Raw genomic sequence first — 17,917 nt, forward strand, 5'->3', positions numbered from 1 at the left:
CCTGGAAACTTCCCCTTCTCCCTTAGGGCTTGTACAGGCTCAGGGCAGGTTGGACCAGCTGCTTTTTCCCCTTTCCAGTACAGGTGGCAATTGGGGCAGTTGAAACAGGCATGGTCTGGTGAAGTTACTGCAAAAATATCTGGGTTGTAGGAATGGGGGTCTATCCACACATCCCTGCCCCTGTGTCAGGCAGTGTTCACCTGCTGTGACCTAGGCTGACAGCCATCCTGAGAGAGAGCAAGGCTGGGCAGGCTTGGCAGGACTGTGCAGGCAGGAGTATTTACTCTGTAGGTAGTGACTTTCCTGCTAAGCTCTCAGGGCAGGGAAAAGGGGCCCAGATAGCCTGCGGGATTAGCTGGGCTGAGTGCAGGCACAGAGGAAGCATGGGACAAAACATCCTTGTGAAAGGCACCAAACAGCTCAGGCTTCCCCCTCAAGCAGGACTGAACCTCATTGCAGGGCCCTCCTCCTCTGAAGCTCCCTGACTCCTTAGCAAGGACCACCTTGCAGAGAGCTCCTTTCCTCCTGTGCTGATGGATGCTGCTGGACAAAAAAGCTCCACACTAAGTGTCCATTTATCTTTTAATAAAAACCATCATCCACCCCCCTCTGCTTGTACTGTGAGTCATTAGGATGCCTGGGGAGCCAGCAGCACCCAGGGAGAGCAGTGGGCAGGAGGGGTGCTCAGCACCAGGCTGAGGCTGGGGGCTGCAGTGGCTGGGGCACAGGGCAGCCTCAGGGCTGGCTGAAGCAGAGCCCCTTGCCCCTGGGGAGGCAGTGAGCCATTAACTGCTGCTGGGAGTAGAGACCACGCCAGAGCGGCCCAAGAGGAGGATAAGAGGCAGGTTAGGGCATTTTCTCCCTTAGTCTGGGGCTCACTCTTTCTTCCCAAAAAACTTCTTGAAGACAGATTTGTTCTTGGTGCGAGGGGGGCTGGTGGTCTTCTCCCCCCGCGCGTCGCGGGGGCTCCCTGTTGGGGCCACGAAGGAGTGGCAGCGTGCCCGGGGCACAGCCTGCTCCCCTATGTACAGCGTGACCGAGTAACTGCTCCCGGCCCCCGCCGCCTCCTGGGGCACCGCCCGTGCGCTCAGCTTCTGGTACGTGGCTGCAAGAAGGAGCAGTCAGCGCGAGGAGCAGAGTGCCAGCAGGCCCTGGCAGCCCCCTAGAGCCCTCCCCAAATGGGGGCTGCAGCCAAGGGCACAGGTACGTAGGACCAGGTGTGTGCTGGAGCAGCATCGCATCTGTCCTTGGCTGTCTGGGGACAGAGGCAGTGGTGCCACCTCCTGGCTGTGACAGAGAAATCAGGACTGTACCTGAGGTGAAGGAGTAGGACCTCCTCTTGTTGGCCACCAGCCCATAGTCATCCTCTGGGCAGATGTTGTCCCACAGCCCGGGGGATGCCCTGGATGGCCACTGCTGCTCCTTGTGCCCAGCCCCCTGAGCATTCTCTGAAGCAGAATGGAGACATGTCACAAGGCAAGGCCATCACAGGACACCCCTGTGTCAGCCCCAGAGAGAAGAGGGAAATGTATGACTATCTCAGTATCCCAGGAAGTGAAGTAAATGTTCCTTTCCCCATGTCCCAAGCCCTGGGACTCCTAGCCCAGATACCACCAAGTTCAAGACTGACCAACAGCCTTCAGCCTCCCTCAGCTGTCTCTGGGCTGGGGAGAGAACCTGGGGAACAGTAGCAACCCAGCCAGACAGGAAAGTCACCTGCTGCTGTCACAGTCCCATCGACTGGGCCATCCTGGCTGCCCAGAGACCTCTGCAGTAGTGGGCTTGCACAGGGTAACACCACAATCTCCTGGCTCTTGGTGCTGGTGACCTGGTGATGTCCTTGGAGGTGGGAGGCCCCAGGGCTGGAGACCTTGCTGAAACTGAAAGCAGCAGAGATTTAGCAAACCAGACTAGCCCACCAATGTCCTGCTGGAGCAGCATGCTCTGGGAGATGTGGGACAGAGTTATACCAAGAGCCAGCTGGCCAGCTCCTGGCTACTCACCTGCCAGTACCACCAGTGCCCTCGACATGCTGTGCTGCTGCCTGGAAGTAATCCACTTTGGGGAAACCTGGGGGCACAGCAAACATCTTCTGGATGCTGGCAGTGCACAGGACTGCCACACAGAGCCAGTCCCTGATCCGACTGCCTATGCTGCATGGCAGGCTCCTCCAACCTCCTGCTGTAGCACCTGCTCTTGGTCTTGACAACCAACCTAGGATTTCATAGCAGGGCTTGAACTCCTCAGGTATGGGGACAGCAACAGGAAGACCTCAGTATTACAGGTGTCCTTGCCTCAAGGGCAAGCAAGGCATTTCCAAGCCCAGCGGATATGGAGGAAGACCAAGGCACAATTATAATTTTCCTGACACGGGCTTTTTGCTGCTGAGGCACCACTGACGTCAGTTGTGCTATTCCTGATTTATAGCTGTGTATGTGGTGTGAAAACAAAGCCTCCAAATCCTGCCTGGCAGAGAACTGCTGTTCCCAAGGCAGGCTAGGAGGATGCATAAATCAGAGTAAAATGTTGTGCTGCTTCTCTTCTGACCCCCCATGTATCAAAAAGCTCAGTGGGGGCTGAACAAACTTGGTAACCACATAGAGCCGGGCCTCTGCTCTGCCTGCCAGGGCTGCTCACCTGAGTTTTGCTGCAGCTTTGAGACCCATTCATTCATAAGGGGCTGGGTGGGGGCCCTCAGGAGGTATTCAGAGCCATCCTGCAGCCTGCAGGGAGAGGGGAAGAACAATGTAGGGTGCAGATACAACAGCCCCCACCAGACCACTAAAGAAGAGAAGCAGGTGAGAAAGAAGGAAGGAAATCCTCATCTAAGCACTGAGCTGGTCCTGCCTGGGGATGTTGGTATGTGTCTGCTCCAGCAGGGACACTCTTGGGAGGGCTGTGGTTACTGCCCTGATGGGGCACTCACTGAAGCCTGAAGCAGTTGGTCTTCTTGGTGTACTCGGCGTCTGGGGTGCAGACTGCCCCGGAGAGGTTCAGGGGAAGGGCCACCACGGAGCTCTGCAGCACAAGCGAAAGCAAGGACAACAGCGGGATTGGATGGCTCTGCCTTCCCTGGCCACGGGGCCCAGAGCCATCACCCTGCCACCAGCCCCCTCCCTTGTCACCCCAATGTCCCCAGGGCACCTTGAGGCTGTCCCTGCGGTCCTGGTAGAAGCACAGTGTCTGCCTCATCAGCACGGCGTGGAAGAGGCCCCAGGCCCGGCAGCTGGCCTGTGGGACGCAAGCAGGGAACAGCTGTGGTGCCAACAGCTTTGGAAGAAGACAGATGGTCTCATGGCACTCAGAATGCGGCCCAGGGCCTCTGAGGCTGTGCCCTTCCAGAATGGCCAGCAGCATTGCTGTGGTAGTTCCAGGAACATCCTTGCCTTCTCTCCACCCCCTGACATGTCCCAGCACCTCTGTCCCAAAGAGCCCCACAGCCATGTCTGTACCTTTCTCCCTCCTGTCTGCAATACGTGCTTCCTTTCCAGCGTCCCCTCCATCATCTGAAACTCCATTTTACCAGGCAGGACCTGCAATGGCACAGAGGGTGAGCAAAAACTTCTCTGGGGCTGGTGGTGCCAGCTCAGCCTCCATGCACATGAGGTCTATATGACCCATCCCTGGTGAGCGATGCCAAAGTGGCAGTGGGATGACAATGAGGAACAACTTTCTCACCTGGGCAGGGGCTGGGCTGTGTCTCAGCTTTAGGGGTGAAGTGCCACCTTGCTGAGGCTATGGATTGGTGGAGGGTGTATGTGCTGCAGGAACCCCAAATACCACACCTAGCCTTTCCCCAGCAGCTGAAGAAAAGGGGCCACTGGAGTCAGGGAGTCCCCAGATAGAGGTTATGTTTGCTGGAGTGGATAACCCAGCTGCTGCCTTGGCTGCTCCCCAGCCCCTACCTGACCCTGAAGGAGAATCCCTGGCCTGTGGATCTCACCTTGCTGCTCTCTCTCTCCTCTTGCCGATGCCTCCGCTGATCCCAGGCACTGGAGGCATCTAAGGGGGCTGCAGGCACCAGCTCCTCCATGTGGGGGGAAACCCTGAGCCCACTGGGACTGCCACTGCCACTGTGCACCACCCTGGGGCTCTGCTCTCCCGAGGGGCTCTGGAGCAGCTGGGCAGCAGTGGGAAGGGTGAATTTGGCCACTAGCACATTGTTGGCTGATGAGAGGATGAGGGGCCCGCCAGCAGTGGCGCTGGGGCTGGCCAAGCTGCCCGCCCTGCTGCCCGTCCTGTGGCTGGCACAGCTGCCTCCTGGTGAGCTCTGTCGCTCGTGTGCCCCATCCCAGATGGCCTGCAGCTCCTCCTCCTCTTCCTCAAACTGCCTGTGGGCAGGGTGGCACACTTCCTTAGTGCCCAGTGCAGGGCTCTGGGGCTGTGGAGAGCCCAGTGCCCACTCAAAGACTGAGAGCTGGGTGGGGGCAGCAGGGGAAGCCGGGGACCCTCTCGGCTGGCTGCTGCTGGCTGGCTGCTGTGTGCAGGCAGGGCTGGGGATGGCTCCAGCCCTGCCTGGGGTGCTGGCAGGGGATGATCCAAGCTCCAGCCAAGCAGCTCTGTGGTGCCTGGCCCTGCCAGAGGCAGTGGGGCTGTCATCCTGGACAAAGCGGGTTCCCAGCTCTTCCCCCATGCCAACACGGGACGGCTGACTCGGCCTCAAGTCCAGAAGGTCTTTACTGGTGCTGCTGGGGTGCTGTGGGCTCCAGTGCTCCTTCCCAGCAGGGTGTGCTCTCTGCTGGCTGTAGCTGGGCTTCAAGCTCACCTCCTCGAACCACCTTTCTTGCTCGCCCTTGGGGGACATCCCCAGCCTCTTGCTGGGCCCCTGGGGACTGTGCCTATCTTCCTGCCATCCAACTCCATGTGTGCCTGTGGGCTTCCACGGCCTCACCCCTTGATCCTGCCTCTGCTCCTGCCCCTCTGCTTCCTGCTGCCGTGCCTCAGCCCCTCGGCGGCAGCCCAGAACCACTGCATCCCGTGGCAGCTCCAGGCTGAGCACAGAGCCCAGGGAAACACGGGGGCATGTGATTTTGGGGTGAGGGAGGCAGGGCTTCTGAGGGGCTGCCCCGCACTCGGCATCGATGTCCTGCACCAGCGGGTTCCTGACGTAGAGGAGCAGCTCCCCAGGCTGAGGTCCGGCGGCAGCTGCCCCCGGCCCCCCCTTCCTCCAGCCACATTTCTGAGGCCACGTGTTGCTGGGGCCGTGGCATTCCTCGGGCGTGGGCCTCAGGGAGCTGTCGCCCATGATGCCCCGCAGGGTCAGGAGCCGGGCCTGCTCTGCCCGGGCCTGCTCCCGCCGCTGCAGGCTGTTGAAGAGGCAGCCAGCGCTGGCCTTGGGCAGGGTGTGGGACACGGCCGCCATGCCACCGCTGGGCGCTGCAGGGCGCCGCACAACGGCGGGAGGCCGCTTTGCCGTGCAGGTTTTCCTGGCCTCCGCCTGCACCTGAGGAAACAGAAGGAGAGAGGCGTGATCCCCGTCGCTGGAGCTTCCACCACCCTGTGCCAACTGCCCCCTTTCCATGCTGCGTCTGGGAAAGCAGGGGGCTGCAAGGGCAGGCAGACAAAAATGCTCACCAGCAGCACATGCAGTGCTGGGAATGACAGAGCGTCACCTCAGTCCCCTGAGGGCTGCTCCCACACGGGTGCAGGCAGGGTAGAGGCAGACAAGGGAATCTGCCCATGATGGAGTTCCCCAGGTGTGGTACAGCTGGGGCTGACTGCCATACAGCTTTTCCCTGGCACTGCTGACCTCCAAGCCATCACTTTTGGGTGGCCACTGAGACAGCAGTCACTGCAGTCCATGCCTGCCAGCCCTGGATGCTCCAGGCAATAAAGCAACGAATGCAAGGGCAGGGACTGAGTGCAGACCCCTCCCCTCCCGTTCCTTGCAGACCCTCTCCCGAGCTTCCACAGCTGCAAGAGTCTGCAGGAGCTGGAGCAGTGTCCCCCTGGATCCCTTAGGCTGGGTGGTGCCCATTACCAAAACTCTCCTGGCAGCCCAGCAGCCCTCCCCCTGCCTCAATGCCTTCCAGCCTCTCTGTCCTTCTCCCCTCTCCCCTGGGCTACTGCGCCAGGCTGCCCTTGGGGCTCCTCACACACAGACCTTTTTGCACAGGCTCTGGAGCAACAAGCAGATGTGATCCCCTACAAATTTCCAACTCCCAGCCTCAGAGTTACAAGCCAAGCAACCTGGAGTGAGATCCCTATCCCACCAAAATGTGCACCTCACACAGCCCCAGCCATCCTTGTCCCCTTTGGCTGGCTACACAAGAACTGCTGCTGCCCCCCCAGTAATGGAGCAGGGAGGCTCTCCCACTGGCCACCAGCTAGCCATACCTCCCATGGCCACCAAAACTACTTGAATGGGGGGGGCAAACTGCAGCAAGCCCTGCCTGAGTCCCCTCCTCACACGTCCCAGCACCCACACTCTGGACCCCACAGCACCAGAAGGGTTTTCCCTCTCCCAGCAGACCACTGCCACCTGGGCACCATGGCCTGGCCAGGAGGGTTGGTGGCAGGCAGGTTCATGCCATGCAGCCACTCTGCCCAGCATGCAGCCTTCCCCGGGACATTACCTCTTCCACCAGCTGGCGTGGTGGCTTTCTTTTTCGCTTTAAGCTACCCCAAGTGTTTCCTAAAAGCCCCTGGCAACGCTTCCAAAAGGTTTTACAGCCTGAGTGTTTAGTGGCGGGGAGCTGAGCAAGGGGAGAGAAAGAGACACAGAGAGGACAGAGTGGGCAAGAAGCTGCAGCAGGAGAGCACAGGCAAAGTGGGTGGCGCAAGCCAGCCTCAGCCCTAAGGCATCACGCAGCATCAGCATGGCCAAAGGCCCCTCTCCTGAGACCAACACAGTCCCAGCAGCTCACTTAGAAAAGGTCAGAGGGGTCTCAGCTTGGGGATCACCCCGCTGCCTTCCCAGTCTGCATGGAGCACAGCTCCAGAGAGCTGGCCTGGCTGTGTGGCTGCTCGCCCATGGTTCTCCCAAAGCCTCCCACCATCCCCCCGTACCGCTGGCAGTGCCTCCTCGCCTGGCCGCTCACTGCTGGCCAGCAGCTGGGCCTTCTTCTTCTCGCCCTTCTTGCCAATGCTGAGGATGAGGTTGACCGTGCCCCCGAGACCACAGGGGCCCCGTGGTGGCAGCAGCAGCGTGGAGGTCTCAGCAGGATCCCAGGTGCCAGCTTCCTTGGGGGATTCCGCATCATGGGCTGTTTTGCTACTGGGCTCCCCCCAGCTCTGCTCCACTCCTGACAGGGCATCTAAGAGGGGTGATGTGGGTGGGGAGATGGCTGTTTTCTCTGGAAGCTCTGGATCTAATCTTTGCACAGGCTTGAGGAGGGAGGAGGGCATGAACTTCACTGGGCTGTGGATGCTTTCCAGGTGGGGTGAAACACGTGAAGCATGCTGCTCCTGGGGAGCAAGGCAAGAGAAGGAACATGAAGGAAGGGCTGCTGGAGTACCAGGCATTTTCTCAGGACAGCCTTCCCTTTGCCATGCCTGAACCCCAGAGACTTCCAGGGGTATTGGCATGCATTCCTCCCCACCTTCTGCACCACTCACTCCATCCAGTGCCTCTGCTACCCTCAGCCTCAAGGCTGGTCATTCTCCCTGGCAGTCTCAGCATGGCTGGGTACTCACTTGACCAGTGGGGGATGTCCTTGAGAGATTCTCTGGCTCTCTCCTGTCCTCCTGTCTGCTCCCCAGATCCTGCTGCTGATGCCTCTGTGCTCGCCAGCGCACCAGCACCCAGCCCAGCATGCTCTGCAGCTCTTCCAAGCGCTCCTTTATCTGATGGGAGGAGAGATGCTGGGCAGCCTGCAAGGACTCCTGGCCCAGGGACACTGGCCCTACCAGGATATCTCACAGCAGAGCAGCTAGGAGGTTTTTGCGAGTGGGATACAGTCGCAGCCACATCAAATCAGATCTCAGGATCCACTGGATGAAACTTCTTCCTGCCCTGAGCAGCCCCAGGGATGCATAGCTGTCCCCCTCCCACTTACTGGGGCTCTGCACCCACACCGTGCTCTTTCTTTCATGGTCTGTGCCCAGAGGACTTCAGGAAGTGCTGAGAATTTTCCCCCAACCCTACTTCCCCTGTCCTTACTGTTGCACTCAGGTAGTGCTCCTCAGACACCAGCTGCTGCCCTGCTGCTGCTAGTGCCTCAAACTCCTTGAGTTTCTCTTCAATTCTTCTCTCCAGCTCCTCACATGGAGTCTCTGGGATCCTGGAGCTGCTTGGGCTTTCAGAGAAGATCTGAGCCCGGGTGTCCTCAGTCCAGGAGCTGTGAGCACGTGAAAGACAGGCTGAGGAATGACCCAACCCTTCTCCAGCCCTGCAGGCCCCAGGGAAGCCATTCCCATGCTCAGTGATAGCTGGAAGCAGCTCCCTGAGGTTGTGGCAAGGCTGTTGGGGCAGGATGAGATGCTGCAGGGCTGCCTCACAACAGACAGCTGTGGTGCAACCCTGCATTCCAGGCTCCCCATGGTCACACCTGGCTGCAGCTCCAGCACTGCCCACGTAGTTGCCAATGCCATGCTCTCACCAGCTCCCCCTCAACCCCCACAGAAGCAACCCCAACAGCTCACTGCCACTTACATCATGGCTAAGTAATCCTTGAAGAAGTGCCGGAGCTGGCTGGCCTGCTGCACGCGGAGCCGGGTCTCCCACAGCAGCTCTCGCAGCCCTGCCCAGGCCCACAGCGTCTCCTGCAGCTCCTGGCTGACGGGGCACTGCCGAGCAGGACACAGCTCCTGCAAGCGGGCAGCCACCCTCTCCAGCTCCTCCAGCTGCCCTTGCAGGGTCTGGGACACTGCATGCTAAAGATCACAAGGCAGGAAAGGTTTGGGATGCATCCAACCCCTCTGAACCCAGGCTGCACTCCCCTGCATTCTGGGATGCAGGGACAGAGGAGAGGATGCTGCTACATGGGCAGAGCTAGCCTCAGTGGGGAGCACAACAAGAGCACAGAGCTGCCTGGCTTCCCCTGGCTTCCCTGCCCTGTGTGCACGAGTCGCTTCCCCACCAGAGGGAAGATGAGTGAGGTGCTGGCAGCTGGGTGTTGGCACATGGGAGCTGATGCAAGCTCTGTCCCCTTGCCTGGCCCATGCTATCAGAGGGGAGCAGAGCAGGCAGGTCTCAGCTCCACTGGAAAATTCCAGCCCGCCCTGCCACAGTGTGCCAAGGCTTACAACACCTGGGCCCCCAGAGGGGGGCCAGTGCCTCACTGGGACAGCCCCAGCCAGCCGGGACACCTCCCTGGCAGTGCTCCCCTGACTCACCTCCATCTCCTGCTGGCAGCTTAGCAAGCCCTGCAGCCCTTGCAGGTCCTTCTCACTCTTCACTGTGGTGAAGCTCTTCTCTGCTAGGGCAATGTCTTCAGACAGCGCCTTGGCTCTGCACTGAAGGGCCTCCAGCTGTGGGGAGATCTTTGCCACCTGGATGGGCAGGAGAAGACACAGAGGGAGATCAGCCCCGGGGTGGAAGCCCCTGTGCTACCACCTGCCACACAGCCCCAGCCCACCCCAGCCTGGGGACACCCTGCCATGCAGCTGCACAAAGGCAGGTGCCAGCCATGTGAGAGACAAGGATGCCAGCCTTGCACAGAGCGGTTCCCATGAATCCCAATGTCCCCGAGTCCCACTGAGGACAGCTGAAGTGGGTGCCCTGTCCCAATCGGCCGGCATGTCTGGCTGCAGATGAACCTCCTGGATGCATCCCCAGGTCCCAGCCTCTGTTCCCTACCAGACGCTCCAGGCTCTCCGTCTCTGCTGCCACCTCCATGACCCGCTCCCGCTCCTTCGCCGCATCATTCAGCATCTCCACAGCCTCCTGCAGCTCTCCCAAGGGCCGACTCATGTCCTCACTGATTGGAGACTTCTCGGCCTGGGCTGAGAGCAGGGGAAAACACCCCTGCGAGCCGCAAAGCCCACTCCCTGGCTGAAGCCAGCAGAAATACCAGACATAAGAGATGGGGAGTGACACCCCAGGCAGCTGGGCTGGAGGGGAGCACCCAACAGGGCCCCCATGCCAACTGCAGATCAACCCTTGGTCCAGTCCCAGGGATGCTTGTGATCCCAAGGGATGCTTGCCCTCACTACTCACTGCTGCAGATCCCTGCTGGCTCCGTGCCTCCTCCTCTTGCAGGTCCTGCAGGAACTCAGACAGCACCAGGGAGTCCCGCAGATCTGCTGCCCGGTGCCGCAGTGCTGCCTGCACGTGTGCCAACCTGCAGGGAGAGGTGCTCATCAGAGGTGCCAGCAGCTTCTGCACCTCCTCAGGGACAGCATCCTCCTCCCCACCCAACCTGGGCACCAGAGAAGAGGCACCTTCCTCCAGGACTCACTTCTCCTCCACCATCTCCACTTTCCTCTGCATCTTCCTTGCTCCCTCGTGCTCAGTGGGCGCCTCGCCTGCTGCTTCTTCCCGCAGTGCCTGCAGCTTGAGGCCACAGAGCAGGAGCTGCTTCTCCAGCCGGCTCATTTCTTCCAGGTCCTGGCGCAGCTCCGCTGGGCTTCTCATGGCAGCTGGCTCCAAGAGCGACCCAGCCACGTCTTGCAGCCATCGCTCAGCCTGGTCCAGCTCCCCCACCAGCCTCAGGGCCTTCAGGGAGAGCAGGGAACCCATCAGCCTGGCTCTGGGCCCCCCAGAGGAGGCAGGAGTCATGCTGGCATCCCACTGGGGGTACCTGGGGCACAGGCAGCCTTATGGGAGAAGTGTGCCCTCTGCAAGGCCAGCCAGAGACATTGGTGCCAGTGCTGCATCTCCAATCCCCAGAGGTGCCAGCCTCAGTTGGTGATGCCCAGCAAGCTGTTCCAATTGGAGCACGCCCTGTGCCCCCAATAGCCCTGACTCCACATACCTTATCGATTTCTTGCAGCACCACACCATTCTCCTGGTGCCTCCTCTGCAGGTCCTCCCACAACTCGCCCAGTTCACGCAGCATGGCCTCCACCTGAGGGCTCCCGGGAGGCCTCCCTCGTGCTGACCCCTCCTGGGAGGGAGGGAGGGCAATCAGGATGGGCCCCACCTGGTGTCTTCCCCCCACCTCACATCCAAGTAGGCTCACCAGGAGCACAGCCCTGGCACTGAGTTCTTGCTGCATCTGTGCTGCCTCCACTGGACGTGGGGGGACTCCCATAGCCACACTCTCCTTGTATGGGGACAGAGTCTGCTGAGGAGCAGGAGACATGCTGGTTAGTGCCCAGACCAGGCGTGTGGGCACAAGCCCGCATGCCCACGAGCAGCAGGAGGAGGTTAGGGAAGTGAGTCCTTCCCCAACACTGTCTCCTCTTGGATGGGCAGGGAGCAAAGGGGACTCTTGAGGACACATTACCGTGTTCACCACCTGGCAGACGTCCTGCACTTGGGTCTCCAGCTGCCGCATCCCCCACTCAGCCTCTGCCTCTTTCCTCCTCCAGCAGAGAGAAGAGAGGGACAGTCAGGACTGCGAGGCTCCCCCTTGCACAGGGGAACCCCATCCCTGTTCCCTTTGACTCTGTCCTGATCCCATAGCCACCTCCACAAGCTGGTACCTTTTGTTGTCCCCTTGGTGAGGGGACTGCCCCACTGCTGGAGAGCCAGGGTTGCTCTCCTCTCCTTTCTTGTTCTCTGCCATCTTCTCCAGCACATCTTTTGGTACCTGCAGCACAAAGGTTCCCATTCCTCCTTGGCCAGCACAAAGCACATGCCTGCTTTGCCCCGGGCCTGGCACTTATCACACCTCCTATAACTGCTGGGACCAGATCCAGGAGTGCTCAGCTTGAATTCTGCCCAACACCTGAACCCCTTTCCCCTAGGCTCCCTTGTCTTCTCGGAGCAGAGGAGCTGAAGATGGCTGGAGGAAGCCAGTGCTTACCATGCTGCTGAGTCCTCTTGTCCATTTGGCTGCGGCTTCCTTACCCACAGCCCCGTGACTGCTGTCGTCTCCTCGAAGCTCAACATTTGGAGCTGCAGCTCTGCCCCCTGGGGAACTGCCTGCCCATGCTGGAGCCTTCCCTGTCCTGGAAAAGGAAGGCAAGGGAAGCCCAGGGGAGCAAAGGATAAAGAGAGACCTTGAGTGGAGCTGGTGCCCCAGAGACAGCCTGCTAGGGGCTAACCCAGGTCTTTCCCAAGCCTCTGGCTCCAGTGCTGGGAGGTCAGGGTTGGGAACCTGGGGCTCCTGCCCAGCTAAGCCCTACCTCAGTGCCTGCTGGAGCTGCGCCCAGCTCTCCTTTACGTCTCGGTGCTTTGAGGTGACTCGGGCTGCCAGGCTGGGCTGCAAGTTTAGGAGCTGGGACACGGTCACATCCAGCATCTGGAGAAGAGAGAGCAGCTGAGAAGTGATGGAGACAGAGCTTGAGACTGATGAACCACCATGGCCATGGGCAGGGTGTGGGATGACAGCCAGCCCTCTGGGGGCAGAAGAGGCAGTGAGTGCCTATCCCAGTCCTTGTCTGCGTGGGGAGACTCCCCCATCCATCACACAGCCTCAGCCACCCACAGAGGGGTGCCTGCAGAGCCCACAGTGCTGCTGGTGGCAGAGCTGGCCTGGGAAGGCTCATATTTCCCCTGTCAGGATGCTCCCCAGGGCTCAGGGAACAAGGCAGAGTCTTGCACTCACCATCACCTGGCTGGCTATGTCCCTGACATCCTGATCCTGGCAAGGCTCGCCCTCCCCTGGCTTCCCTGTACTGCAGATGCTGCTCTGCTGTAAGAAGAGGTCACAGTCAGCAGTGGGAGGAGGACAGGGCCCTGCTCCCAGCTCCAGCAGAAAGAAACAGTGCAAAGCTGCACTTGCCAGCCTGGCTCCCTGTCTCCATCCCCTGGTTCTCTCCCCAAAGCCCAGGCTGAGAGTGCTGGGACCACAGAAGCTTCCATGCAGGGGACAAGAGCAAGGTGCTGCCCACTAAGTTTCATTCAGGCCATGCAACAGCCCCACACACCAGGGTGAACCTGGCTCCAGGGCAGATACCTTTGCATGGATGACCCCGAGCAGGATATCTGCTTGCTGGAGGAAGGAGGCCACCTCCAGGGCCAGCTGCAGAGCCTCGTGGTGCTCCTTCAGGGTCCCCTGCAGCCGCAGCCACCTGAGCAGGTGGAAGGGGAAAGGTGAATGGCAGCCTGTGCCTGTCTGGGGAGCTGTGCAGAGCTAGGCCAGGAAGTTTGGGGGGTCCTGCTTCCCAGCTGGTCAGCTCCTGGTGCCTGACTCTGCCCTGTTCAGCCCGTGTGTCCTCCACTCACGCTTTGTTGAGGTGCTTGCGCCGGGCTGAGACGTTTCTGCTCTCATTTTTGCCTTGTTTCTCCAGCTTCTGGGCCAGGCTGTTCAGCTCCTTGTGCAGACTCTGGAACTGCTGCTCCTCCTGGCCCAAGCAGAGAGGAAAGACTTCAGCATCCCGCCTCAGGGACCTGTGCCATGCCCCAGCCTCGAGGCGTTTGGGGTCCCTGACAGCTTGGCAGCCCCCCAGCACCTCTCACCTGCTTCAAGTCAAGGATGCGGCGAGTGAGCTGGATCTTATCCGGGCATTCCTGCAGGAGGGCTGCCAGAGAGGGCTTCTCCTCCTGGGCCAGGCAAGGGTGTGAGAAGGTGGGGGGACAACTAGGCTATCCCTTTCCCCAGACCATGCTTCCCATCCCTCAAACCTTGTGCTTGATCCATGCCTCCAGCCGCTCAGCTTTCCTGTTAAAGTCCTGCAGACTCCGCAGCCCGCCCAGGGCTTTGCTCTGGCTGGCAGCCGTCTGCTTCAGGAGCTGCCACTGCTCCTGCAGGGCCAGCAGCTGCCTCCGCACGGCCTCTGCACTGGGGCCTGCCCTCCACATCAGCTGCTCGCCCATCTGTGGGGCCAAGGGAGCCACTCAGTGTCAGGGATTCCCAGGGACCCTCTGCTGCAGAGAACCCATGACACAGGTGCTGTGAGTAAGGGGAGCCATGCCACACCATGCCCTGCCTGGCCCCACCTGATTGAGCTTTATCAGTGTGTTCTCAAAATCCTTCATGTCCCGCTGCAAGGTCTGGGCCACCTCCTCCCAGTCTTGGAGTTCACAGCCGTCCTTCAGGTCCCGCAGTTTGCCTCGCACCCAGCTCTCTGCCTGCAGCACACAAACAGCCACGTGGCTGGGGCCTCCACCAGAGCCTCAAGGACACGGCTTTGGGGGCCCAAACCCAAACATTCCCACAGCTGTGACAGGGACTGGAGTGCACCCTTTCAGCTCTGGGAATCAACAGGCCAGCACAGGCACCGAGGACAGCATCTGTGGCAATGGGGGTGTGAAGGTGTGCAGCACCTCACTTCTTTCCAGCGTCTGCCTCAGCCCAGCAGGAGAAGCTGGGTTTGCCCAAGCAGGCCAGTCTGCACAGAACATCCCTGCACAAAGCATCTCTCCTCGCTGCATCCTGCTCCCCAGTGCAAACATCCATGCATTCTTCCCACCATGGCATAGAAGCAGCCCTCCCACCATCTCAGTTCCCACGCTGCTGGGGAGGGACAGGGTCTGAGAGGAGGAGGAGGAGGAGGAGAACGGGGCACGGGAGGAGCATGCGCACACGGAGAGGAAGAAGGGCCCTGGTGTGGGCTGACCCCCTCTCCCTGGGGCTGACAGCCAGGGAGAGGCAGCCAAACATGATCTCATGCCACAACCATGGCTTCGCTCGGGCTGGGAGATCAACCCTCCCTGCTGTGCACCCCACCCCACCCCAGAGCTGACATGAAAGGCTGCCGGTGGCCCTCCGTTCCGCTTCCCACACAGACCCTGGGAGAGGGCCCAGCTGCCTCACCTGCAGCATCTCCCGGTTGAACTGGGCTATCAGAGGACTCAGGTCAAGGAGAGGGGCTGCTCCCACGCCGCTGCGCCCGCTGCATCTTGGTGCTGCAGCAGACTCCTTGCCCTTGGGGCTCTCTTTCTGGGGTGATGACACTGGGGATGCTGCCAGCTGGGGAGAGCAGAGGTGGGGTGGGGAGTGTCAGTGTGCTGCCCCAGGGAGCCCTCCCTGTCACCTCCCAGCAGCATTTCCGAAACCCAAATGAAGTAGGTCAGCACGCCTTATTCTTAACTCCACTCCTTCCCTGACATATTTGGGGTTCTCCTCCAGCACACCGAGGTACCACTTCCCTCTACCAAGGCCACACTGGTGGCTTTGGCAACCCCAGCAGGGGGTTGCTGGGCTGTCCCTCAAATGGGTCACTCTCTAGGTCATTCCAGGCTGTTGGGATGGCACCCAGCACCTGGACTGGTCCCAGCACCCACACTGGAGATGGATGCAGTGCTTGCTGCCCCTCCAGCTTCAGGCAGTGCATCCCTGCGAGGAGCATTTGTGTCTCTTCGGTGTCATGCAGGGGGATGCTGCCAGGGGATGGGATGGAGGACCATGAGGCAGGTTCCTGGTAAGCCCCACCACTCCTAAGCACCCAAGACCCCCATTCCTGGTGAGTGGTTGGAGGGGGCAGAGAGTGCAGCATCTCCCTTGGGATTTGGCCTTGTGGGCAGCCAAAGCTGATGAAACCCTCTGTCAGGGTTCCAGCTCTGCCAGGGGTGACAGCAAAGGTCAGCCAATGAAAGTGCTGGCCCTTCTCCAAACTCAGCCCTGGGCCCAGCTGCACGCTGCCCAGGGGACAGCACCATCACCCGGGCACTTACTTCCCACCCTTCTGCCACAGGGTCTTAGCTGCCCCCGAGCCCACCAGGGAGCAATTTTCCAGGAGCCTGTGGAGCAGTGGGGTTTAGGCAACTGTTTCAGGCTCTCTAAGCACTCTGGCATGTGCTGCCCTGCTGACAGCACGGGACTCACTTTCCAATGCCTGTTCTACTTAACCACAAGAACTACAGAAATCCTCTGTCTTTTTTTTTTTTTTTTTTAATAGCAACACAGATTCTCAGGCCCTCCTATGACTCCGTGACCTTTAGTCTCTTGGCTCAGCCATGGCTGGAGGAGCCCATAATCTGGCTCCCTTGGAAGTAGTAAAACCCCTGGGTGCTGCCTGGGGGGCTGATTCCTGGCCCCATCATGCCCAGCTTGTTCCCACACTCACTGGAAGAGGCAAGGCTCCATTCACACCTGGGCACACCACCAGTGACCAGCCTCAGAGCTCAGCTCCAAGCTGCATGTCATGCCCCCCTAATGTCGAAGGCAGAGGCACATACCGTATACAAGGGAGAACATCTGTCCACTGGAGAGCAGAAAACACTGGCCTGAACACTCCCAGGCTCCTGCTGCTTGTCCTCCGCATCCACATCCTTCCTGAGGAACACCTAGAGACAGGAAGGCACAGCTGTGAGCCTGGTACTGTGCTGGCAGCCAAGGGGACAGAGGAGCACTCACCCACCTCCCCCTGCCCTGGGGCCAGACACCGCTTGGCTGCACTTTTGGCCATCCCTCCTTACACATCTTCTTCTTACCAGGCTTCTCCAAACAGCATCCACAGCTCCCCCCAAGTGTTCAGCAAGTGGAAAGAGCTCCTAAGCCTGCTTTGCTCACTGCCTTCTCCATTTTAGCTCCCAGTACCCCCAACACCCTTTTCTCTCCTCGAATTGACTCCAAAGCCAGCAGAAACCCATTTCATGATCACCACTGGTCCCTGGTCATCTAAGGATGTTCAGAGAGAGACTCTCCTGCCCTCTTCCAGAACAGCAGGGCAGAGGCATGAGGGCACAGGATGATATTAGCTCCAAAATCATGAACTTGAATCCTCTCAGCTGCTGATCCCTGATCTCAGCCTAGCTGGAAGATGAGTTAAGGGGGCAGCTGGCTTGCAGGGAAGGGCTTCCAAAGGACAGGGGTGAGGGTGGAAGCAGGAGAGGCAGGAGGAAGGAAGTCCAGGAACTGCAGCCAGGCACAGAGAGGATGTCCAGGATGAACTCCACATTACCTTATACTTGATGCAGCACAGCCCCAGGAGGAGAGGTGCGTGGGATTGCTTGGATCATGCCCAAGGGCATTAAGCCTCATCCTCTACAGATGGATCTTTTCTTGGGCTGTTGGATATAACAGGCTAACTTAGGGACCTCCTTCCACTCCCTTCCTGGGGCCACCTTGCTGTCTCTGTAACAGCCATCCAAGCAGGCACAGGGCAACAGAAACAGGGTGGTGGACAATGTGTGCTGCCCTGACAAGCCCTCCTCTGAGACCGCTGCAAACAGGGTGCTGGATCAGCCAGAGCCAGGCTACTGCTCCTCAGGCTACTCCAAACTGAGGACACTGTCCAAGGGAAATGAACCTAGGAAAATCAGAACTCCCTTCCTGAACAGAACACAGCTTCCCATCATCTCTCCAGCACTGCAGAAGAGTCTTGACATGAATGACAGCCCCCAGCTGCTCCCACCAAAAAGTCTCAGAGCCCCACAAACAGCCCAGCAGCTCTACAGCCCAGCAGGAGAACACCACCACTGGACCTTTCCAAGGGCCTACAAAGCTGCTGAGGACAGACCACTGCCACATGCCACAGCATCCCATCCCAAGCAGGAAGAACAGTCAGGGTACAAGGCTGAATCACAGCCCAGCAGGCACAGTGAGAACTCAGCAGGACGGTATCAGAAGGAGAGGACACCTCCCGGCCTGACCATGGGCCTGAGAGGTTTGGATGCATATTTAGGGAATGATAGGGAGCTAAATGTGAAGTGCCTGTGAGGCATAAGACCCTAGAAAGCTCTATGCAGTAATGTCTCAGGCTGGCCCCCAGGGCTCAGCCGTGGGAGACAAGCCTGCAGGTGACACGGGAGCTTTAAATAAAGTCCCTGTCTCACGATCCGTCAGCCGCAGGAAAACAGGGCTGCCAGCACAACGATGACTTCATCCTCCCGCAGAGCTGCTCCACCGGGACTACCCCCCCCCCCCCCCCCTCGGTCCCTCTGGCTGGAGCTGGGTCCTCGATCCGGCAAAACAACAAACTTTCTCAGCAACCAAAGTCCGGGAGAAGGAGCTGAGCCTGCCTCCTGCCATCCATGAGGTGC

The 17,917-nt window shown here is 59.7% G+C and overlaps 1 protein-coding gene across 1 annotated transcript; it reads right to left on the bottom strand.

Annotated features, from left to right (window-relative positions):
* Window positions 1-564: 564 nt before the first annotated feature.
* LOC136554258 (spectrin beta chain, non-erythrocytic 4-like) lies at window positions 565-15,267 on the bottom strand. Its single transcript, XM_066546104.1, has 31 exons — window positions 15,196-15,267; window positions 14,748-14,903; window positions 13,931-14,062; window positions 13,616-13,807; window positions 13,451-13,534; window positions 13,217-13,335; window positions 12,948-13,062; window positions 12,597-12,683; window positions 12,175-12,290; window positions 11,853-11,997; window positions 11,530-11,636; window positions 11,331-11,409; window positions 11,064-11,165; window positions 10,857-10,988; window positions 10,341-10,597; window positions 10,100-10,223; window positions 9,740-9,934; window positions 9,277-9,432; window positions 8,594-8,814; window positions 8,102-8,279; window positions 7,636-7,785; window positions 7,009-7,407; window positions 3,944-5,443; window positions 3,453-3,533; window positions 3,145-3,231; window positions 2,927-3,018; window positions 2,638-2,723; window positions 2,004-2,070; window positions 1,717-1,880; window positions 1,314-1,448; window positions 565-1,105 (listed from the first exon to the last, which is right to left on the bottom strand). The coding sequence occupies exons 1-31, from the start codon at window positions 15,265-15,267 to the stop codon at window positions 876-878; spliced, it is 5,760 nt and encodes a 1,919-aa protein (XP_066402201.1). The 3' UTR covers window positions 565-875.
* Window positions 15,268-17,917: the final 2,650 nt, after the last annotated feature.

The sequence above is a fragment of the Molothrus aeneus genome, chromosome 3 (assembly GCF_037042795.1).
Source record: "Molothrus aeneus isolate 106 chromosome 3, BPBGC_Maene_1.0, whole genome shotgun sequence".
In the NCBI taxonomy this organism is placed as follows: domain Eukaryota; kingdom Metazoa; phylum Chordata; class Aves; order Passeriformes; family Icteridae; genus Molothrus; species Molothrus aeneus.

Coding starts and splice junctions, on each gene's coding strand:
- LOC136554258 (XM_066546104.1), bottom strand. CDS start 15,267: ATGCACTGCCTGAAGCTGGAGGGGCAGCAAGCACTGCATCCATCTCCA. Junction 13,336..13,450: donor GCATCCTTGACTTGAAGCAG/GTGAGAGGTGCT, acceptor TGCTTGGGCCAG/GAGGAGCAGCAGTTCCAGAG. Junction 2,724..2,926: donor ACCAACTGCTTCAGGCTTCA/GTGAGTGCCCCA, acceptor CTCTCCCTGCAG/GCTGCAGGATGGCTCTGAAT.